The 25,606-nt window shown below is 40.9% G+C and overlaps 1 protein-coding gene across 1 annotated transcript in view; it reads right to left on the bottom strand.

Annotated features, from left to right (window-relative positions):
* The window catches only part of Ca10 (carbonic anhydrase 10), a 443,665-nt gene extending 424,968 nt beyond the window's left edge, over positions 1 to 18,697 (bottom strand). Inside the window, exon 1 of the mRNA XM_048366537.1 lies at positions 18,637 to 18,697. Within this exon, the coding sequence (XP_048222494.1) occupies positions 18,637 to 18,697 (61 nt within the window). The remainder of the gene's footprint in view (positions 1 to 18,636) is intronic.
* Between the last annotated feature and the right edge of the window lie 6,909 nt (positions 18,698 to 25,606).

Here is a 25,606-nt window from a genome sequence, read left to right as displayed (position 1 = left end):
TAAAATCCATCAAATGGAAGACTTAAAATGGGTACATTTTATTTTCTATGTGTTATGCTTCAATATGGTTGATTTTAATTATTATTTTACATGTACTGTGGAGCAAGGGTTAGCAAATATTCTTCCACACAGGGCCAGATAATAAAATTAGGTGTTGCTAGCCATAAACTCTTTCACAATGATTTGACTCTTTCATTATAGGGCAAAAATTGCCATGGATAGGAGAACATACATAAATTAATCAGTGTAGCTGTGTTTCAATAAAAATCTATCTATGGACTAAAATTTGACTTTATAAATTTTCACAGCAAGAAACAGTTCCTTATCTTTTGATTTTTCTCCCCTGAACTATTGGAAAAATGTAGCAAAACAATCTTGGTTTTTGCATATAAAAAGAGGCAGTGAGCTTGAATTGGTTCTGGAGACAATGTTTACTAGCCCATGCTCTGGAGTTCAAACAATCCTCTGTGGTTGAGCATCAGGAATCTGCAGTATCTGATGGGAGGCTGGGGGGGGGAGGGGCAGGTGGAAGTGGGAAGAACACTCCAGCTGCTGTCAGTTTCTCAGAGATCTTGCCAGAGCTTGCTCTGTCTGTGGCCAGACTATGCTGCTGCTTCTTGACTTCAATTTCCACATATGTCCAGGGAGGATAATAATCATTTTCTGGAACCTTGTGAAGCTCATTCAGCCTGCTGTTTGGAAAAGGATGCTCTATCCAAGAGCAGAAACCGATCATGGCTTGGGTTATGAGTCTGGCTTTGGGGAAAGGTTCAATTTTTCAGGTTGACATCCTTAAAATTATGTAATTCTCAAAGTGACCATTCTTTTTTTTCTGAATATGGTCTGATTTTCATTTCCCAAAGAAGAAATTTTTTAAAAAATTAAAAAAAAAAACTGGCAGCAGAATAATGCTTTCAGAAAGCTTGCTCCTACCCTGCCAAACCATCCTCTCATCCTGAGCAACTCCAAGCCCCTCTAGAAACTTCTTCCAAAGAGAACTTCTAGATCCAAACAAACATATAAACAGAGTTCATTTTGTTTGTTTCACTTTGGAATGGCAAAAACTGCCAAACGATTTACAGAATAATGATCATTCTGAGGTTCCTCAAGTGTCAAAGGCTTCTTAAAAGCTGAATATTTCATATAAAGTTTAGCCAGTCCTCTGTTGAGGAAAATGGATTATTGTGGTTCCTATTTGCTCTTACATGTGTTGGGAGCATTTAAATTGATTGCTCATGTTACAGGTCTTATACTTCTTGTGTTAAGGATCAAGGACAAAATACTTTAGGTTCTGTAAACAAGATGGTCAATGTTGTGACTCCCTAAAATCTGCTTTGATGGTGTAAAAGTGGAACTATGTTACAATAAAACTTTATATTCAAAACCGGATTTGCACACTATATGATTTAGCCAAGCTCTGGTAGGAGATAATCATATCTTCAAAGGAAACAGGTAGGAGGGGCAGGGGGAAGAAGCTGCACCTCAAATCAGCAAGTCCTATTTGTGAGGATTCAAAAGGCCTATCCATAGATAGTACATTCTGTTGGGAGTGGGAAGAGGAACCTCATGTAGACTAGAAGAATGCTGACCACAATGAATTTCCATTTGATAAAGGATGAGTGAGGTAGCTGAGCAGTACTGGAGGCAGACAAACTGAAAGGGCTACACTGTGGTGATGAGATCTCACTGCCAGCTGGGTGGGTTAGTAGCACAGCACTTTCGCACAGAGAATGAGTAGAACAAGTACCTTGTTTTGTATTAGAGCTCAGCATTCATCTAAAGATAGTCTTTTTAAAAATTAAAAAATACTATGAACTAATGCACTGAGGTGTAATAAACACTCAAAGAAAAGAAATCCCAAATACACAAGGCAATGTCTCACAAACTTTTCCAGATTCTCAGTTCCCTGTCCTCTGAAACTATTATATTTCATTAAGTCATGGGGATCTAATGTCAGGCTAGCTACTATGGGTCTGTCTTCAACTTCTCTAAATTCAATCAGTTTAAGAGAAAGAAGAGTAGAGGTTTAGTGGATTAGTCACAACAGACCATTAATCTCTGCATTCTCAGTTGTAATCCAGCTTCTACCAATATGATGGGGGTGGGGGTGGGGAATCACACCCAAACCCCAAATGGTCTGAAAAGCTCTAATGAAGGTGCTTCCTAGAGAAACACCTGGGTCACATTTGCTCATCTTAATATCAACTAACATTTATCATCTGTTCTATTTCTTGATTTTTCCCCCTTTTATACCTTTTGCTAAAGTTCTCAAAATAGATATATTTGAAAACCATCCCTATCAGAATTCTAGAAATACCCCAGCAATTAATTATCATTTAACATTCTTTCTCCTCTCAAGTGAATATTAAATGTAAGTCAAAACTGTTTTCATATGTGCACAGATGAATACTTAGAGAAATCTGACAAGACAGAACAATGGAAAGATTTAAAAAGTAGTTGAATTTCAGTGGAAATGAATGACAGATTAAGAACACAAGTGTAAATATTATTGTTTTAAATAAATGGATTGGAACTTGATACCTCATTTCTTTATTGCTCTGTCTGGTCAATAACTTAACATTTACTAATGTGTCTAGCAGGAAAAATGGCAAGCCAGTTCTTGAATCTGCATTCTGCCTTTGAAACCACTGTCGAGGTTGTAGTTTAGATGGATGGCATGAGGCCATGCTCACAGGAGGCCTTGGTAAGTTTAAAATGTAATTGTAAAATGAAAAATGTGGCCTTATGATTAAAAAAAACTTAAAAGAAAAACGTGGGCCAGACACAAATAAAATTGTCCCTTAAGGAAGGAAAAGACATGATTGCCTTCCTTCTTAATCCCTTAAAAAAATTCCCTAGACATCCTAGCTCCCCGAGCGAATCAAATCCACCCAACCTTAACTGATTATGTGCTACCATAGAGGCATTGCGTTAAACACTCATAGGTCTTGGCTCATTTAATCCCCATGTTTTACAAGATATTGCTGAATTCTTTCCTAATTTCCCCAACATGTCTTTTGTTCTTTTAGCTCCTGTTGTAAGAAAAGCAAAGCCTACCAATTATCATGTTCATTCCCAATGCCCAATACCATACTATTGTTAATTTTCAGTCACCCTTACCTTCAAAGATAGTTGTTATCACCACATGACAAATGGGCCAACTGAGGCTCAGGTGGAGAGGCAAAGTAACTTCTCAAGGCCACACAGGGACTACCAGCAGAATTGCTCAAAGAAGACAATACATGAGGTTTTTAGGCAATACTTGTTATGCACCAGTCAATGATGACCACTACACTTTTCTGAGGGGTTTGACTAGAGGGTATTGCAATGTTATCACTTTACAAAGAGAGTTTGAGCTATTCTCTTACAGTAGGACAATTCTCATGCTTGGCCATCTCAAAAATCATTTGCCGTCTTTCTCTGTTTCTCTCACTTAGAAATTCTTCCTATATTTTCAGTCTTGCTGCTTTAACTTTTGAAATGCTAGAGAAAGTGTTGCATCATCAGAAAACTTGGATAGTTTTATGCCAACGTCTCTTAATATTCAATACCAAGATCCTTGTTTATAAGGGGAAAATGGGAGTCAAAGCAGGGTAATGAGCCAGTTTCACAAACTAGTCCTCACTTTGATTCTAGTGATTTTTTTCAGCATATCACTTGATTATGTTTTCCTTATAACTTGTAAAAATATGCTTTAGGAGCAATTCTAAAGTCCCAGAAGAGTTACTTACTGGCTCTTAATTACAGTCTCTGATCTAACCTTGTAAAGCAAGATAGTGTCTTGAATTCCATGACTATTCAAGGTTTATTTTGTCAATAATTTTGGGGAGCAGAACATCCTTGAAAGGATATGTGAATGTTTAATCACTATTTTACTACATGCATGCTTAGAATCTCGAGGGATTCAAGTATATTTCCGGAACCTTTTAAATAAGTTACATATTACTCATAGATATCATACAGCAAACCATCAAAAACTTTATATGATGTGACTCAGTAGCCACTATACTAAGATTAGACAGTATGTTTACAGAGAGTTATTTCTGTAGAATTTCAGAGAAATAATTCAATAATAGCTATCAGTAGACAAGGAAATGATGCTAACATTACATGACATAGAAACAATATAAATGTTCCAAAAATAGGGGAAAAGATCATTATGAAAATGTCACCTTATCTGAACAGATTGAACAAGAATACCATGAGCACTAAGGGAACAGATATTAGCTATTGACTCACAAATCCACTTACCCTTTGCTCCTCAGCACATAGCTAGCCAACATTTCCCCAGCTCCTTTGCAATAAGAGTTGGCTGAACAGAAATATTGCCCTTATTCTTATTCTCCTGGCCTATTATAACATTTCCTATGACTCTCCACATTAATTTTTTCCCACATCTTCAAACACTGGTGCCCTGGACAAGTCAAGAAACTAAGTCTTGATGGTAGTATGTCACACACACACACACACACATACACACACACGCCATTCGAATAAGAAATAAATCTCAGTTGTGTTGTGTCACTGAGTTTGGGAGTTCTGTATCCCAGAATCCAACACTTTCCCAGAACTGCTACAACTAGGAAGTAACGTGAAAAAATACTGAAGACATACGTGGAGTTTATAAAAGTCAAACTATTTAAGGTTGAGAAAATATAATTTCAAGCTTTGGTAGATGAAATTTAGACTAGCAGGAATGAGGGTTTTTCTTCCTCTATTTTTTCTTTCATAAGTCTTGTAGCATATTTGGCATTAAAATTCAGTAATTTTCAGCATTAATCACATCAGTGACACTAAAACATTTGGGCATGTACAATCTCATTTAAGTATATGATTTGACCCAATGAGCCAATGCATGAACACAATATGAATTCGTAAATTTATTCAACACAGTGAATCTGTAGATGTGGCGCATTTCAGGACTGCCTGTTTCCATCAAACTCTAAAATTGCAAAAGTTTCTCAATTATCTCCTACAGTACTGTGCTGAAACAAACTCAAAACCCACATGAGACCATGGTGGAGAAACAGGGATGGAACTAGCCAGCGATACTAAAACTAATGACTTTTCCTCTTCATATTTTATTTTGTGGGAATTTGAGCTACTGTGACTGAGATCTGGTTCATTATGATACAATCTCAGATTTACATAGCAAATGACACATTTCTATACACACCGACGTCACCTAGTAGGTATGCAGTGTGCACCCATGCTTTGCTTTCTGTCAGTATAACCCCCAGTCAGTTGCTAGTTAAAAGTTAATAAGAGAGACTTTCTTCTATAATCTTTTCTTTTTGCCTACTGTAACTCTAACAACAAGCAAATAACCAATAATTATCTCACTGACCAGTTCCTTACTGAGAACAACTAGGTAATCAATCATAGACAGAATTCTTACTTAAGGACAGCCAAGTCAAGCCATTTTTCTTTTACTTCCTGGTCACCTGGCTTTTCTGTTTGGTTAGAGATAGTTAGATATGCCTCTATTCTGCTACAAAGGCCAAAGGAGAAGTAATAGTTTTGACACTATAACATAGAAACTAGAGACGGTTTCTGTTTTTCTCTGCATCAAGGTTAATGAGTAGATGTCTAGAGTCCTATATAATTTATCATGTCCAAGTGTGTGTGCATATATATATGCACACATATAAATATATTAATCATTCAGTGTATTTACTTGTAGATTTATAGGCACATTCTAGTTACCACAGATGATGGAAATCACGTAAACTATGTGGTTCTGGCTTACTTTTGCTTAACATAATTTTTTCCAAATCTTTTCACTTCCTACAAATGGTGCAACATCATTCTTTCTGATGGATAAGTAGAATTCTATTGTGCATACACATCACAATTTCTTGATCCACTCATCCACTGAGGGACATCTAGGTTGATTTCATATCTTGGCTATGGTAAACAATGCTGCAATGCACATGCTTGTGCTGGCCATTCACACACTGAGGCCAATGGAGGTTATGCATAGGAGTGGTTAACAAAGGCTCAATAGCTATGTGTGTATGATCACATTAAATAATATTCTAAGAAAAGAACTCTAAGAAAAGGAAACAAGAGACATTTTAGTTGCCACTGTTGCTGTTTCTGTTTTCTTTTCCTTTTGTCTTGTTTCTTGTTAGTGTTTTGGAGGGAACAGAAAAGGTGGGGGAAGGGTGAACAAATATAAGAATGGTACTCACTAGGCAGTATGTGAAAAATGAACTGTATATCTTGTGAGTGAGAATTGGAGGGAAAAACCAGAGGAAAGCAATGGAAGGGAAGACATTGTTCATAAAGAATCGCATCATCACCTGATTCATCTAACTGTAACCCCTCTACATATCAACTCGACAATAACAACCCCCTCCCCTAAAAGAAGATTAAAGGGTGGGGCAGGCTATTCTCCAGAAGCTCTTCTGCTCAACACCAAGGAAAGGATAGTAAGCCATTCAATTCAAGTGAGGGATCCTCCCAAGCTTGAAAACACCATACCCTAAGCAATCTCCTCTAATAGGCTGACTTGAAGAATGGAATAACATTGGATCCACTGATGCTTAATGGGCCCAGTTCTCAGCTTTAGTACAGTGTCTTAGCACACAAAGCAACTGTAAATGCCTCTGGTGGTGATGGTTTGTCTAGCATACATTCAACTCTACTCCAAGAAGGAAACAGCAGGCCATCAACTATGCTGCTCCCTGGAATGGCTTCCTTGTTCTCTGATATCTTGCCACATCCCAAATCCTGCATTGCAGAAGAAGCTGATGGAGATGTCTGCTTCCTCTCCCTCATACAAGAAAAATTCTTGTCTCCCAGACTCTTTGGAAGATCAAACATTTTTCTAAACAGCCCCTTGCTATTCATTTATTAGTTTAGTCATTCATTATTGATCATCTTCAAAATGCCAAGTGCTAGGATGGCCAATGGAAAAACTACAATATTTATGTATTTCATGTACATATGGTATATCTACATATCTATGTATTTATATATCTATATCTATAACTTTCAAATAAGGACAAAGATCATCATTGCTTTCTTCACATTTTTTTCATTTCCGTATAGAACTTCTCTCACAAGAGAGCAATCCTTCATTAGGATTTGTGCTATGAATGAATAAACACATTAAACACTCAAGAAAAATGCCCACCCCTGCCCTAGCTATGTTACTTTATTGCTTTCCTTTCAGGAGTCCTGTGAAGTCTTAATTATAATTCTACCCTCACAGAGAAGGGCAAACCTTTGCTCTTCCAGTCAGTGCTGCCATCAGGATGTTTTTTTTTTCCTTGAGGGTAAAAGGTAGCTTGTATGTGTGTGAGTGTGTGTGAGGTGGGGAGAGGAAAGCGGAAGGGAAATGTGTTGACTCATATCCTTCAGTAAATGTGTTTATTCCAACTCTGCTGTGGCTGCCAAATGGGCTGCAAAGCCAGCAAGACTGCAAGACTTGGCTCTGGAAAGCTCACCTGAAAGTCACAGTCTTCGCTTCCTTCTGCCAGAGCCTTTAGCCACTTGGAAGAAAGTATTGGACAAAGTTAAAAGATTAATTCTGCCTTTACTCTGAAAAAGAAAAGAAAACAAAACAAAACCAGTGTCATCTCTCCCAGATTGGGAGGCAAAGGCATTTGTAGGCTGCCTCCTTCATGAATCACCAAGAATCAATCCATTACCACCTTGATGGCACCTTAGTGTCAATGTAATCAAACCTAAACACCAACTATACTATCACCAGCCCAATCTTGTTACTAGAGAATAAGTATGGCTTTGTTATAAAGACAACCCTAAACCATTTCTCATCACCAGAAGGCCTTCACCCAACCCAACATATTGGAAGACCTTTATAGTTCGAATTAAGGTTGCCTGAGATGAACACTGAAATTATATATATAATTATATATAATTATATATTATTAATTAATATAGTCTATTAATATATTATATATTAATGTATTATTAATAATAGTATAATATTAATTATATAATAATTATAATGTTAATAATATATTAATGTAATATATAAATATTATATATTATATAATGTATTATTAATTAATATATAATATTTATATATTAATTAATATATTACTAATATATTATATATGTATGAAAAACTTCAATAATTGGCATGTTGCAAAACAAAGAACCCGTCAATAGATACCTAGCCTTTTCCTGGGGTGGAAATACCTAGCACTAAACTAACTAAGGAGAGAAACTCTGTAACCTATATTCGCAATAATCCCCAAAGCTTCCGGGAAGCCACCTGGAACCAGGAACAACAAACAACCCATGAGTTTGACTAAAGAAGGCACAGCTGGACCAGAGCCCAAAGCTTCTCCCTGACTGTCCTGTGGCTAAGAGAAGGATACAAACGCCATGCCTTCTCAGGCCTCAGAAGGCTTTTCCTGCACAGAGAGGCACAAGGCAGCTTCTATCGATATTATTATATGCAAGTTGTCACAGAAATCACCACTCCTAAACACTCTTCCCTCTCAACCTCATCCACCACCCTCCACTTTCTAGCTGCTACCATCTTGACTATCCACCAAGGTCACTGCATCTCATCTTATCTTTGTTCAGACGTTATTTCCTAGCATCGTCTCTCCCCAACACACCCTGCCTGGTTCATCAGCCCAAAACTTCCTGATAACACTTTAGCATCCTTTGAGATGCAGTCCAACCATCCTCTAGTGCCCTCACTTTCCTTTCTTCACCTTTCTTATTTCCTTGTCATACTCCTTACACTTTATTGCATCCATGATTATTTTGAACACTGGTATCTCAATAGATGATGAACTATTTTCTCAATGGATTATGAGCTCTGGAGGAGAAAATTCAATGTCTAACTCATGTTTGTTGGCTCCCCAGTGTTGAGCACCCTTGATATATATTGAATGATCAGGTGGACAAAGGGAAATATTTCATGGCAGGTCTCTATATCTGTCTATCTTAACTGGACCATTGAGAGGGTACTATGGGTATGGCATTTGGCATGCCATAAGCACAATTTCCCAAATGAAGATAAAATCTATTGTGGTAAGACTTGTGCAGAGTATTACAGCTAAAAGTACTGAAAATGCTCTGTACTGTTCCAAGCACCTGTGTAATGTTGTGCAGTGCTTGATCAGCAATTAATCTACACAACACAAAGCACATCTGGATCATTTATCTCTCTTGGCCATCATCATCATCATCACCATCATTATCATCATCATAAGTACAAAGCTGAAGATACTTGCGTTTTGTTAACAGGAAAATAACAAACCTCAAAGATTAAAGTGAGGGCAAAAGGCATGAGAAAAATGACTCTCCTGAGTCTTATTGTGGGTTTGTGAAATGCTATCAGTTGGATACAGTTTCTTGCACCTATAATCCTTGCTACTTGATAGACTGAAATCAGGAAGATTGCGGTTCGAGGCCAGCCTAGGCAAAATGTTCATGAGCCCGTATCTCAGAAAAATAGTTGGGTATGATGGTCTGTACTCTGTCATTCCATCTATGTGGAATGCTGAGGTCAAGAGAATGACATTTCCAAGTAAGCCCAGGAAAAAAATGTTCATGAGACCCCATTTCAATGAGAGATGCTAGATGTGGTGGTATGTGCTTGTCATCTCAGTTAGGGTAGAAAGCATAAAATAGGAGAATCACAGCCCAGGCAAAAGCCTGAGGGGAAAAGAAAAAAAGGTGGAATCTGCCAAAATAACCAATAAAGAAAAGAGCTGGAGCTGTGTCAGCAGTACAGCACTTGACTAGCAAGCACAAGTTCAGATCTCAGTACTACCAAAAAAAAAAAAAAAGAGAGAAAGAGAGAAAGAAAAAGGAAGAAGGAAAGAAAGAAAGAAACAAAGAAAGAAAGAGGGAAGAAGGGAGGGAGGGAAGGAGGGAGAGAAAGAAAGAAAGAAAGAAAGAAAGAAAGAAAGAAAGAAAGAAAGAAAGAAAGAGAAAGAAAGAAGGAAGGAAGGAAAGAAAAAAAGAAAGAAAATAAAGGTTGGTATGAAAAGAAGGAAAAGAGTTGAGTTTCTAAATTATAGCTTCTTGTAATTGAATTCTGAACGTATCTTACTAAATAGCAAACAAGCCTAATTTTCTCTAGTCCCTCCCCCACTTAGTTTCTCATAACCAAAAGCTAAAGTCCAAAACTTTTTTTTTTTTTATCTTGGCTTGACTGCACCTTGAAATTGGTTCTAGGCCATCATTTTGGTTACTGGGTCCAGCCACCTATTCCAACCCATCTCCTCCATATGCCCATTTCACCACACAGTGTCACATTTTGTGTTGTGATAGCTTCTCTTTTATGAACATTTTACTCTTGCCTCATGGTTTCTCCTCATTTCTACCCTGTTACTTTGGCAATCTTATGTATCCTTGGCCTAGGTTCAAATGTTTTATCTATATAAATCTTTCCCTTCTCAGTTGGCATCTGCCCCAAATAGTTAAATTTAATTGCCACTCCTTTATACCCCCAGTACATATTTCGGCACATCTCTATCACATAATATGCACTATCTTACCAATCATAAGAACCAGGTTCTGTGCACTTTTGTGATTGAAGTGCTTTGCACATAGTTACATGGTTGAATGATCACTTGATATTTATAAGAATTAGTACAAGAGTCAACAACAATTGTTATTGGTGTCAGTTATGACTACGATGATGATGATGATGATGATGATTATGGTGATGATGAGATGATAATTTTATGAGGGGTAGCTTCAATTCACTGAGCAATTACTACATGCCAAGTACTATGGTAGCTCTAATACACATTTTCTCCAATCCTCATTTTTCAGATGATGAATCTAAAGACCATAGGGACATTACTTTTTTAATGCTAAACAGATAGTACTGACAAAATTACAATTCATATACGTGCTTCTCTTGTTTCTGAATCCCATGCTTATTCATAAATATGTTTTATAGAACATAAAATATTTTATTTAATATATATTTTTGATTATATATGCTTATTCATATATATTATATAAATGCTGACTATCATATATTGTATGTATGCTTACTGTCATATAATATATAATATATTTATATATAATATAATTTATATAAAATGAATATGTTATATATAATTACATATTATGACATAATTTAACAGTAGTCGTACAGTATTCCAGATTATGTACCTTTTGGAAATAATGCTTTATTACCTTTATAATCACCCCCAAAGAAATCACAATGTTTTGTGTTATCATCATTATAATACAGATTGCAGACCAGAAAGCTGCTCCCCTCTAAATAAAACAACTGTGTATGATCCCAAAAGACTATGCCAAATATAGCAGTGGTTGGAGACATGTAGCAATAAGACTGGATTTTTGTCAGAATTTCAAACAGGTTTTCGGAAGTTCAATCCATTGATTTCATAGTTTAAGAAGAAAAGAGCAGACTTGCATTAGGACACCCTGATCCTTCAATATCTTCCTAAGAAGTTCCATAACAACATTCTAGTATCTTCCACAGTGAACTTTATGTGTCAGGTTCACCCTATGTCTACGCAGTCCTTTTCCTTCCCTTTGGTTGATATGTTTATTCTTTTGCCGCTCTTTCATCTCATGATTTGACATCAATCTAATATCCTCTTGTTTTCTTTTCATGTATAGATTCTCCTATGTAGAGAATTTATGGTCTGTATTAACCAATTATGCATTTTTTCCTGTCATAATATGCTTTGAGGTTACAACTTTCCTAGTTATATCCTAGCAGTTGGGCACTATTCATATATTTTATTTTAGTCTGAATTATATGTTTCTCAACTTTGTTTTTATAAGTACATCTTGGGCCTGGATCATCGTATACTATAATAAAGACACTGATCCTTTGCATTCGCAGAGTGCAAAGGATGTTCAGAATCAGTTTCTGTTGATCTCTTGCCAATAATGCTATTAAAAAATAGGCAAAAAAATGCAACTTCCATTTTACAGGGAAGGCAAGTAAGACTCGGAGATAACTGAGTTTGCTCATGTCATAAAGGTGATTAAGGTAGAAACTGACTACCAGGTACATCTTCTGCTACCCACAGTCTTTCTATAATGGCTTGCCACCATACCCATTTAAGGTAGCTGGGTTTCTTTCTGACCTAAATCCCAGGCCCAAATATGTAATGATTAATTAAGGTAGTATAATATAGTGTCAGATTCTGGTTTTTTCAGATGTCAAGATGCCTTCTTTTTCTTGAAGACAATGTTTCTCAACACTGACTTTCTCTCCTCTACTCTGAGATTTTATATTACTTGGGAGAATTTCTTGGCTCACTACCTGGAAAGTTTCATCTAAGAAGATGTTCACCTACTACACTGTTGGTGGGAGTGTGAACTTGTTCAACCACTCTGGAAAGCAGTGTGGAGATTCCTCAAAAGGCTAAAATAGAGCTCCCCTATGACTCAGCAGCCCCACTTTTGGATATCCACCCAAAAGATTACAAGCAAGACCACACTAAAGCCACCAGCACAACTATGTTCATGGAAGCACAATTTGCCATAGCTAAAATGTAGAACCAACTAAGATGTCCCTCAGTAGATGAATGGATTAAGAAAATGTGTTACATATACACAATGGAATTTTATGCCTCTATTAGAAAGAATGACAATGTCCCATTCATAAGGAAGTAGAAAAAGTTGGAAACAATCATACTAAGTGCAGTGAGCCCAGACCCAAAGAAACATAGACTTTGTGGTGTCACTCATTGGTAATAATTAGTACATGTTAGTACATGTCTAGAATAATCTTAGCAGAAGATCACAATAGCTCAATAGTTATGTACATATGAACACACAAGAAGACGCTAAGTGAAATGAACTCCAAGTTATGGAAATAAGTGGTTTATCGTTGTTGTTATTTTCAACGTACCATGTGAAATTGTGCCTTTTTCTTTTGTATTTCTTCCCCATGGTTTTGCTCCTAATGTCACTGTAACTGTTTTTGGTACCCTGGGTATTGCATATATGTTTATTGGAAGTAGGGAAAGGAAGGGGAACATCAAAATGGGGAAACAAAGGGTAAAATGCAAACCAAGGCAACAGCAATACTTATAAAACTATATGCTGTAAACCAACTGTACAACTCAAGGGAGGGGGGAGGGAAATGGGGGGAAGATGGAAGAAAAATGAGGAAAGAGGTAACAAGGTTGATAAGAAATGAATTCACACTGCCTTACATATGAAATTGTAATCCTTCTTACATCACTTTGACAATAAATAAATCATTTTTTTTAAAGATGTTCATGTGCCTGTGACTGTAAGATGTCACATAAGACACGGGATTTACACAGTACATTAAAAACAACAACAACAAAAATCCTCTTGTTCCATGTCTTGGAGTTCATTTTGATTACCCACATTTTTATGGTCATATGTACATAGCTATTGAGCTATTGTGATCCTCTGCTAGGACTATCCTAGACATATGCTAATTTTTACAAATGAGGGAAGCCATGCAGTCTATGTTTCTTTGGGTTAGGCCTACTTTACTTAATATGATTTTTTTCCCGTCTTTCCATTTATATGATGTGAAACTATTTCTTTTTTCTTTCATTGTTCCCCTCTTTGGTCTATACCTTGTTGTCACTGTTTGTATATAGGTTTATCTGATTTGGGGAAGGGAAGGAGAGCAAAAAAATGGTGAGACATAGGACAAAGGGTGAACCAATGCAACAGCAATACTCACAAGACATTATGTTGGAAGTGAACTTTACAACTTGGATGGGGGAGTGGGGGTAGGGAGGGAAAGTAGGAGAAAAATGAGAGAGGGGGGTTACAATGTATGACAAGAAATGTACTCATTACCTTACTGTAACCCCTCTGTACAACATCTTTACAATGAAACTAAATTTAAAAAATTGGATTTAAAAAAACCTTTATGGCTAATGAGACAATCAGATAAGGAGTCTGTTTGGGTGGGACTTGGTTTTTGTTCAAACTGCCTATGCAATTTTCTAATTTGGACAAACTTTAAAATTTATTCTATTCAAGCAAGGTAAAGAAATTGCTGTCAATCCTCTGAGTAATTACATGACTATGTGATGATTTATTAAACTTTCCGAGCTTCATCTCAATATTCATAAGGATAAAATGGGTTGAATTTCATAATAATACACTGAAGTTTAATGCTACTAGCATGACTTGAGAAGGAAAATTAACAAACATTTCAAAACTTGAAGCTAAAGCCTCCTTGAAAGCAGAGTTCATGCTCCATGATCTATTTGCTGATGTCTTCTTGCTTCTCTTTTGCAGTATTGTGGATGTTAGGTCAGGGCTTTCTTGCTAGTCAAGATTTTCCCACTTGAGCAATAATACCTCCAGGCCTTGCTTTTGCAAACTGTCATGAGAGACTGTAAAGCTATACTCTACCATGAACCAAAACTAAAAAAGATCAGATTGTAGGAAATAAATAATAATTGATATCACTGAATGCTTACTATGCCTAAATACTGTACTATATGAAAAATTTCCACACATATTATCTAATTTAATCCAGATAACAGATGTGTGACTGCATACACATAAAGAAACTGAAATCAAACCATTTTAGCATTTGGATTAAGAAAAGAATTAACTAAATATTCCTTGTTAATAGAAGGTGCTGGTCCCAGGATTCTAGGGGCACTTGGGTCATAATTTCACCTATATGATTGACAACTCATGTGCTACCTTATCTAGCTTTATGGTATAATCACCTTAGACTTCCATTCTCAAATTCTTTTAATACATGCATCCATTGAGCATAACTGATGTTTTCAATTAGAGATATCTAAATAAATAAAATAACAACATTTGGTTTAAAAAAATCCTGAACCAGGTTGGGCACCAGTAGCTCACACCTGTCATCCTAACTACTCAGGAGACTGAGATCTGAGGATAGCTGCTCAAAGCCAACCCAGAAAGAAAAGTCTGTGATACTCTTTAGCTCCAATAAACTATTCCCAAAAGACAGAAGTGTGCTATGTCTCAAGTGGTAGAGCACTATCCTTGAGCACAAAATGGCTCAGCGACAGTTCCCAGACCTTCAGTTTAAGCCCCAGGAACAGAAAAAAAGAAAATTCCTAAACAAAAACACAAATGATATACTGAATTTTTACTATTAGACTTGGGTGTGAATTCTCCAGACAAAAATTCTGTCTTGCTTGGCTTATCAATAAAATTATCCCACAAATTCTAAGAGAAGACAAGTTAAAATATCTGAAATACATTTAAAATGTGGTATAACTCAAATTGTTGTTGCTATTATTATAAATAAACTCACATACAAGTAAAGTTACATACAAAGGGAAATGGGGTACACTGTAGGAATTAAGTCAGCCAGCTGTTTTTTGACCAGAGAATATTTATTCTCCCTCATTCTCTTTTTCTATCTCTTACTGCTAAGCATCCATTCTCACCGATCTGAGCTGCTTTTGTAGAGTACCAGCTCTGACAAGCACAGAGAAAAATCAGTATCTGTCTCTGTCTCTCTCTGCCTCTCTCTATCTATCTCTGTCTCTTAGTCTCCCTCCCTCCCTCCCTCCCTCCCTCCCTTTATAGATCCCAGGAAAATGAGAGCCTAGTTTAATACAGAGACAGAAGAATCCCCAGATCATGACATTTCCTCTGTAGTCTTGTTGTGTTGTCATTAAGTAGCCCAAATACATATGATCTTTCAGATGGAACACACACATGGCACTTTCTCAGCAGCTACCTAATCCTGGCCAGGCAGACCTCTGATCCCATTTGCCAACCAAATTACAATTATAGAGCCAGCAAGTATACCAAGCACAGCTATCTGTACTTTAAGCAAAGGATCCAAATAGACACAGGGAGCAAATTCCTTGGTATACTTTTAATTTGTGGGATAGCATTTATAGAAAGGAGGACTTACAACTTTTGGTTAAGGAAACACCAAGCTACAAAAGCTCCACAATGATCCTAAAAGCAAATGTCACCAAACAGAATTCCCTCCACAGTTCTGAACACCAAGCAACATTTCCGGTTTGCAAAATGTTTACACTGCAGATTCTTACTGCCTCTCCCCGCCTTGTATTTCTCTGTGATGAAGTCAACACTACAGTTGCACCCATCATTCATGTCTAGTAACTCAACAAGAATTAGCACCCATTTACTGGTCAGAATAACTCATGCCAAGATAGCGAAAAAGAGCTTTTTAAAAATAATTTTTAAGATTCATATAGTAGATTCAATGGTCACAGGTTTATGTTCCTTTTGGTAAAACTCAGCCATTGAGAAAATTAAAACTGCAAATCATAGGTATAGACATGGAAAAACCCACCAACTTCTCTCTGAGGCATAATTATTCAACCTTAATGCACCACATTCCTATACATCCCAAAACTATCAGAGGAGTAGAGAAAAGAATCCAGATTCCCCAGTCTGTGGCAATTATGAGTCACAATTATATTACTAATCATAACTCTGACATACATGGACAACCCTGAATGAGTAGCTCTGCTTATAGGAGGAAGAGACCACTTCCACCAGAGAAAAAGAATGGGCCTTTTGAAGTTAAGTTTATAGATATGTAAATATGAAGTACATAATGTTTCATCATTGGCTACACATCTTTATCGAGTGCAAATTAATGCAAATTCCCCACTAGGCATTGGGAATGCTAACCTAGTTTTCTGTGTTTAGCTAATAGCTTGCAATTTTACTTACACTATTATCCTCTCATTACACAGCAATGATGATGATTTGGTAAATACCTGTGAAAGGCCACACACTCCATAGCACTCCTCCTGGGTGGGTATAACCTCCCTCTAATGTTTCTATTTGAATAATTTAGCTGGTGAGACACCAAATCAAATACAACTATGACAGATTATCCACTCATGGCCTGTTGGGAGCTAAGGAAAGATTCTCAGCTTGTTTGCCTACATCGCTCCCTGACAAAATGTAGAGTATAGGCTGGGGGCAAAGGGGGGGGGGGTGGTGCTGGGAGAAATCCAGAGCCCTTTCTCAGCCTTACAGGAACAGGGATGGCTCATTTATGGTGATGGAGAGGCAACGCAAAGGGCTATTTTATTCCTACTGAAAAATTCTAGAAGAAGATAAAGAAGAGAAAGGTGTAAAAGCTGTCTTGGGAGATGTCACCAGGTCATAGATAGATGACAGGAACCCTTACTGGTGGCTTAGGGGGTTACCATTAGGGAAGTTGGGGAGTCCCCAGGACATCTTTTCTTGTCTGCCAGGTGAAAAATATAAGTCACCAAAGTATTACAGAAGCACATTTGTTTTTAGGTGGCCAAGACCAAAATGATGATTTCTGGTAACATATTTTTATTCCTGCCTTGTGAGGAGAGAACTGAAACTAAATAATGGTGTTTGTTTAGATATTGGCTCAAGTGAAGGGCACAAAAAGTTTTTCTTTGTTTTATTTTACTTTATTTTTTGGATATGCAGAATCACATTTGGCTTATGAGATGGAGTTTTGGCAGAGATAAAATGGGGAGAGGCAGAAAAACCTTCCCTTCAATTCCAATGCTGCTCAAAACATGTCTGCTCACAGGAGCAAGGTTCCTGCTCTTCTCCTCTGGTGAGTTCATGGGAAATTGGCCCAGTCCCCAATTCTGCAGAGGGAATGCAGAAGGAACAGAGCACTGTGTGAGTAGGATTCACCCTGGATACTTAAATGGCAGGTGTGAAAGGAGGCAGAGTGGGCTCCGTTGAGTGGGAGGAGCCACGGGACTGGGGAATAACTGCTGTGGGTCCCAGGGCTTTTCCTCATTGCCCCTCCCATGCTCAATTTCCTGCACCAACAACGACTCTGCTCAGAAATCAGAATGCTTCCCAAAGGGTAAGAATACTGGAGCACAGGCACACACCATACACAAGCTCTCCCTCATTCACCTCGTGGACACCTCGGGGTTCTCATTTGCTTTTAAAAACCACAGGCTATGCTCAAGCAACCCCAAGACCAATGTCTCTGATCTCTGAGCCAGCACATCTTTGCCACTGAGAACTGAAAAAGACCAAGATTGGAAGTGGTCTTGGTGACAACTGGGTTGTTTTCCTCCGTTTATTTGGGAGATGGAGGCATGCCAATCCACCCTGCCGGGGGTTTGGGGGAAGGCATGGAGGGCTCCTACATCTCGCCAAGTCCCCACTGTTACTCCCCAATCCGACATCTTCCCCCCGCAGGCTCTTAAAAGTGCCTAGAGACCCAGGGCTAGGATCTGCGTCCATTTTGCCAGCCCAGAAATCACCAGGAGTTTAGGAACTTTTAAAGCCTAGGAATGGGAGGAGGGGGTGGGGATGGGGGGGGTGAAGGTGGAGGTTGCCAGGTCTCAGATTTCGGCGCCAGAGTTCTCAGCCAGAAGCAGTTGAAAATCAACACCCATCTGCCTCTTCCTTTTTTCATGCCCCCATTTCTTCTCCTTTCTCCCTTCGAAGACTCCAACACGCACACACACACACACACACACACACACACACACACACACACACACACACACACACACACACACCCTCTGGTTTAGATTTTGTTTTCATTCTAAAGACATTAGAACCACAGAACCGAGTCGGTGGCACTCCCTTGCTCCCAGCCCCAAGGCAACCCACATCGAGCCCCCCCCCCCCCAACAGACTCACACGGATTGTTCCCAAACATGAACACAACCCCAACCCGCCCGGGTCCAGCATGTCCCATACCTGATATGCAGACGATGAAATTGGCTTGAAGAAGAAAAAGCACCTCCCAGACTATTTCCATCCTCTGATTCTCATTCCAAGTGCATCACTCGACGGGAAAACAAGGGGAGGGAGTGGGGGGGGGAGAGCCCGAGCCGGCACACACACCACACACACGCAGCGCGCGCGCCAACACATACACACACACGCACACTCACACTCCCAAGCGAGCGAGCGCACACTCACACCGGACAGCCAGCCGGGGCTAGGGACAGTCGCCTCCCCAAGATCAATATCGCAGTTCGAAGTGTTCCAGCAAATCTCCCCTCGGGCTCGACGGCTGTGCGCCACAGATGTGCTGACACATGTCCGGTGCCTCGCCGCCTCGGAGGTCGCCCCGTTCGCGCGCCTCGGCTCGGGGCAGCAGCGGTGGAGACGGTGGAGACCGCGCTAACAGCGGAGGCGGCGGCGGCAGCCACCTGAAGCCACCACCACCGGAGCCGGACTCTGCCAGTGCCACCGGGACCCCGATCCGCCTGGCACCCCAAGAAGACATAGACGATAGCCCCCCGCCGGGCTGCGCCGTGCAGTTTGGGGGGGCTCCCGGAGGCCCGCGGGTCGTTGAAGGCTCAGGCAGTCCGTGACAAGTTGCCTTCGAAGTCCGCCCCCCTCACCGGGGCATGGTCAGGGGGTGGCTGCGGCTCGGCTCGGCTTGGCTCGGGGGGCCGCTCTCCTCCTGGCTTCTGGGGTGGCGCGGGGGGAGGAGCAGACACGGCACACACACCGAGAGACAGAGAGAGGAGAGAAGAGAAGCAGAGATTACCGCCCGAGCTCGCGGGCCGCCGGCCGGCCGCCGGTGCCGACCCTCCCGGCTCCCCGCGTCCGCGCTCAGCCCCGCGCCCCGGAGCTGCGGAGGGGCGGGGGAGGGGGCGACGTGCGGCCGGGACACCGAGCGGGCCCAGCGGGGCGCTGGGAAGCCGGGCGCGTCCGAGGGGCTCCCCGCGTAGTCAGCGCGCTTTCTGCTGCTGTTATTTTCCGGGGCTCCCCAGAACCTCCAGTTGCCTCGCTTCCATCGCCCGCAACTAGCGCTGCCGCCGAGATTTTTTTTTCCCGCAATGCAACTGCAGGGGTCGTTATTTCCTCGCCTACGGATCGCGAGGCTTCCCGATTCAGAGGAGGAGGAGAAAGGGGAGGAGGGGAGGGGAGCTAGAAGGGCAGGTGGGGGCGGGAGGAGGGGGAGGTGGACGAGAAGAAGGAGGGACAGGAGGCTTGGCCAGGTGAGCATCCTCGCTGCCTCCTGGAATCCCAGCGTCAGCCTGGCAGCTGCACACCCGGGGGCGGAGGCACCGGTCCAGGCCGGCCGGGCTGGGGAGGAGAAGCCTAACCCTGCCTTCAGGAGGAGGAGAAGGCTGTGCTTGAGAGCTTCAGGCCGCCGCCCCTGCTTTGGGGGACGGGGAGGGTGGGATGGGGGCTCTGGCAGCCGCTCCGTGCTGCGCCCTGCCAGCCCGGCTACCTTCGGGTCTCCCCCAGGATCTTTGAGTTTCTTTTTCTCCTTAAAAAGAACTTCGCGCCGGCTGCCTGGGCGCGGAAGAGCCCCGCGCGGGACTGGGCTGGGAGAGCTACGCTGCGCTCTCTCTCCGCTGCGGATATATATATATTTTTTCATCATTCGTTTCCCTGCCCTCTCTCCCTTTGGTCCTACCCCCACCCCCACCCCACTCCCCTTCCTGATCCAGTGCCAGAACACTACTTACCCCAGAGTTCGCTGCAGGTGTGTAACTCTTGTCTGCAAGTCCCTCACCTCCCCTCTCCCCGGAAGAGGGGAAAACACGGTCTTTTCTAAAAAGTCTGGGTGCCAACAGTCGCGGCTGCGCTTCTCCACCAGCTCCGGGAGGATCTGAGACCCTTGGAAACCCGGACCTTCCAGGAGGGGAAAGGGGGCCAGGGGACTTCCCCTCTCGATTGGTTTTTCTTCTGTGCCTCAGTGTTTCTTTAAGGCAGCTCTGGTGCTTTGCAGGCGTTTTGCCCCAGAATGTTCCCGGCCGGCGCCACTCCACAGCTTCCAGGGACGATTTCCCCAGCCCCGCGTGCGCGCACACCCGCGCCCGGCGCGCGGCTCCCCGCGGCCCCCAGGGAAGGGGAAGGTGGGGGCGGCGTAAGCACCAGCTGCCACCCAGCCGCAGCCGGAGCCCCCGGTCCTCACCAGGCTGCCAGGTGAGGGGGGGGGGTGGGCACTGTCTGAAGCCAAGTAAGGACTTTGTGCCCGATTGCAAGGTGGATGCAGGAGAAATGGAAATGGAAGCAACCCCTGCGCTGGGACTGCTCGCCTGGAAGGGCTGGGAGCGACTTGGGGGAGAAGGGAAAATAGTCGGTCTATTCCGTGTGTTTCGGTGTGGACAGTAGTGGATTGCAAAGAAAAAGAGGCAAAAGCCTCACACCTACCTCTTTTTTTGGGGAGGGGGGCGGGGGGAGCGGCGCTGAAGACGAGGGTAGAAGCAATCCCTGGAAAGATCTTGGATGTCTCCCTTGTCCGGATTCTGAACTGTGACGTTGGGCGATTTTGCACACGCGCGGATGGACACATACAACACACACACACATACACACACACACACACACAGACACACACCGCTGGGAATTGTTCTGAACGTTTACAATTTGGAAGTTTCGAAGCCATTTTAATATGAGACGTGACCTAATAAGGGCAGAAAGCGTGGGGAAGGAAGGATGCCGGTCCGCAGGGCTCCAAGGGGCCTGGCATGGGGGCCAAAGGAGTTACACTCCAGTGCTCCCGGCTTCTTGCACGGACTCCGCAGGCCCAGGAGTCTAGAATAGTTTTTCTTACTGAGTAATAAGGGAGGGGAGGAGGGAGGAGGCTTGAGTAACAGCTTCCTCCCAGGCGGACTGAGCTGCGCTGACTGCGGGACTCCAAGCTTTGGAGTCCGCTGCCTCTTGGGGGGCACCGCCAGTAGCCAACAGACTCGCCCACTCTTTGACAAGGAGGCGTGGCCGAAGGATTTATTCTCTGAGATGACAGCGACCAAAGGACTCCAGGTGGCCATTACATTAAAAAAGAAAAAAAAAAGTCTAGGCTCAGATGAAATGAATCCATGCGTCATCCGTAGAGAACTTTGAGGCTCAGCAGGAATGACAGGGGAAGACTTGAAAAGGTTCAAAAGGAATCAGAGATAGCGAGAATTCGCCGATTTGGGAAACATATGGGGGCGTGTTTGTCTTCTTGTCTGGAAAGTAGACGGTGTGAAAGGGATCTTCCCCTCCCCTCTCCCGTCCCCCTCCCACCCCCAGCGGAGAGAGAAGAAAGCAGTTTGCCAAATATGAACAGATGTAGCCTAGCGGGAGTTCAGCACCACGGACAGCGACCTGCCTTTCATACTCTCTGGGCTGTGGCTGGCTAATGGCCAGCAGAATCTGAAACTCTAAGCAAGGTGTCTGATTTTTTTTTTTTAATGCCGTGGATAGACTTTTTCAATTACTGTATTAATGAATCCTGAAAACATTGAGTGTTTGATATTCCCAGCATTGTGGTAAAATGCTGGGGATGTGGAGGAGGGTCAATTGAAAATCGCATAATCCTTGCTTTCAAAAAGCAGACAGACCATACATTTCTTTTTTCCTGAAGAACAATGCCAGTAGAGTAGCAATTCATTTCCTGCCCACTTGTCTTTTGAACTCTGGAAATTTTAATCTATTCTCTGCACTGTTTTTTAAAATCATTTTGATAGTACGAGTTAATTAAAACATTATGAATGTATCGATGAGTATCTGTGGGACCAAGTATTGCCCCGTTTGCATTAATTTTTAATTTCATCATTGTAATTCCCTTCCTGTTTTAGTACATTTGTGTTGCCATAACAAAATACCACAGCCTTGCATGTTTGGGCACAGCTGTCATTCCAGGTACTTTGGAAGTGTGGCCAGGAGGATAACAAGTTCAAGGCCAGGCAATTGTAAATTCTATCTTAAAAACTAAATTAAAATGAAAGGCCTAAAGATGTAGCTAATTGGATGAACACCTGCTAAGCATGCATGACACCGTGGATTCAGTTTATAGCAACAAACACATACAGAGCTGTTCATTTGTAAAATAATAGAAAATTATTTCTTACAGTTCTGAAAAATCCAAGATTGAGATGTCTGCCTTTCTCCCTTCAGTGTTTAGTGAGAACTATTTTTTCTATGTCCTCATACATTAAAAGGAGCAGATTAAAAAGCTAAAGGGCAACTGGGCACTGGTGGCTCACGCTTAGAATACTAGTTAGTCAGGAGGGATATGAAGATGAAAACTGACAATAGGGTGTTTTGTGTGGGGGTGGGACTTGAACTCAGAGCCTGGGCACTGACCCTGAGCTTTTTGCCCAAGGCTAGTGCTTTACCACTTGAGTCATCATACCACTTCCTGAAGATCAAAATTCAAACCAGACTGGACAGACAAAAGTCTTATTTGCAATTAACCAGCAAAAAGCTAGAAGTAAAGCTGTGGCTCCAGTGGTTGAGCACCAGCTTTGGGCAAAAATGCCATGCAATAGCATGAGACCCTGAATTCAAGCTCAGTGTCAGAGAAGGAAGAGGAGGAGGAGGAGAAGGGGGGGGAGGAGGAGGAGGAGGGGGAGGAGGAAGAAGAAGAGGAGAAGCAGCAGCAGCAGCAACAGCTGCAATAGCAAAGAGGATCTATGCTTCCATAAAGGGAATGAAATCAATAGGACAGAATAGGGTGCTGAAATGAAATGGCACATATTAATTCAGTTGTTTCCACAAAAGTGCAAAGTCATTTTCTTAGAGGAAGAATAATCATTTTATCACAATGGAATATCCATGTCCAGGAAAGATAAAGTACAATCCATCTTCTCCATGTAAATGGAGAAGATGGATTGTACTTTAATTAAAAGCAGTCATAGACCTAAATATGAAACCTAAGCCTATAAAACTCCCAGAGGTAACTATGGGAAGAAATCTGTAAGTGTGGATTAGGCAAAGTTTTCCTAGATATAACACCAAAAAGTATGATTACTACAAGATAAACAATATAAATCCATCCAAATCTAGAACTTAGGCTCTTCAAAAGGTATATAATGTTAAGAGAAAAGAAAGAGTCAAAGCCTGAGAGAAAATAATTTGAGAAGTGATATATGTCGCAAATGACTTAAACAGGGCATGTAAAAATGCCTAACGTAAATTTAAAAAGCAATTATTAATGGATAATTTCCATAGGCACTTTACCATAAATATATAATTTGTGATATGTTTATATGTAATGTAATATAGAAGCTAGGCATGGGGGTATACACCTGTAATGTATGCACTTGAGAAGTTGAGAATTTGAAGCAAGCCTAGGCTACACAGATGGAAATTGTCTTAAAAAATAGAAGAATGTTTAACATCATTAGTCATTAGAGAGGTAAAAATTAAAACCACAATAAGATAACCTTAGGCATATATTTGTATGGCTAAAATTTATAAACAATATGACCATACACAGAGAGAATGAGAACATGAGAAACCTATGACTCTCATACTTTATTCTTGAAAATAGAAAGCTGAAGGACCACTGTAGTGGGAAAAAACCCTTAAACACATTCAAAACATTTGACCTATTTAATTCCTAGGTATCTTTCTTGGAGAAAGAAAGCATGTGTCCTTATAAAACTTCTATCCAAATGTTCACAAAACTTTATTACACACAAACACAAAACCCAAATATCCATCAACAAATGTATGGGTAAAGAAATTGTGGAAGCATAATGAGGCATTGAAAAAAATGTGATGAACTATTGACATGTGGGAATATCTCCAAATCATTCCACCTGTGGAACAAACATGCTACAACAAAGAGGACACAAAGAATTGTTCCATTTATAAGAGACCCTGAAGGCTTCCTTTTTCTTAATCTTAACCACAAGCAGAACACAAATGGTAACCCTAGTCATAATTATAATTGAGTCATTAAATAACCTGAATGTTCTACTTTATGCAAATTCAAACTTTAATTGCACTAGTAATTCACAAATTTACATTCTGGTTCAACCTAAACTTTACCACTTTCCAAGCAGTAGCCTTAACTCTGTCCAGAGGCCTAACCCCAATCCTTTATTATACCCCATAGCTAATAGTACCCAATATATTCTACTTTTCAGTCATTCCGTCTTTAACTCCAATTGTCCTTTGTAAAATAAGTTGCAGTTTTCCCATCAATTTTACGCTTTTCTAACCCTAACCCTGACCCCTACTGGAAAACTAACCCTTCCCTAACCCTAACAATACCCCAATCCTAAAAGGAACACAAACATTTGAAGTGTTATGTGTCCCAACTTTGGCTTGAGCCATATTTCTTAAAATAAGTTGTTGTTATATAAAAATAAGCTAATGTACAGATTGCAAGGTGAATGGTGATTGTATGGGTACTTTGGCAGGATATTGGGGAGGGGCTCCATGAAGGATGGTAAGGTGCCTGCATTGTTCTTGTGGGCTACAGAGTAGGTTGTTGTTTGCCTTTTCCAGCTCTCAGAGGCTGTTTATATTCCTTGGTTTAAGTCTCAATAGTGGTTTCACTTCCACCTCTGCTTTCCTCTTCCCTTCCTTACATCCTTCTCTGACACTGTGGTTCCCTCCTAAGATTTGTTGTGATTACATTCCGACCTACTAAAAGAAATCTAGGATAATCTCTTTATGTCAATAGCTTTAATAGCATTTGTAAAATTTCCCTTTCCATGTATAGCTTTAATAGCATTTGTAAAATTTCCCTTTCAATGTAGGAAAACATATGTCAATATCCCAGAGTTTGAGGTGTGAATATTTTCCACAGGGAATATTTCTGTCTCCCACAGGTAGGATTTGGGTCACATGAAAAGTGCTGTAAAGGTCAATGTCTCCTTTTGTGAAATAATTGAAAATTAAAAAAAAAAGAAACTAGCTTCTTTTCAATCTGTATACTAATGGACTTTATATGGACTTTATATTTTTCAATAGTGAGTTC

This window comes from Perognathus longimembris, chromosome 17 (assembly GCF_023159225.1).
Source record: "Perognathus longimembris pacificus isolate PPM17 chromosome 17, ASM2315922v1, whole genome shotgun sequence".
In the NCBI taxonomy this organism is placed as follows: Eukaryota; Metazoa; Chordata; class Mammalia; order Rodentia; family Heteromyidae; genus Perognathus; species Perognathus longimembris.
This window is presented reverse-complemented; position numbering and strand designations above follow the sequence as displayed.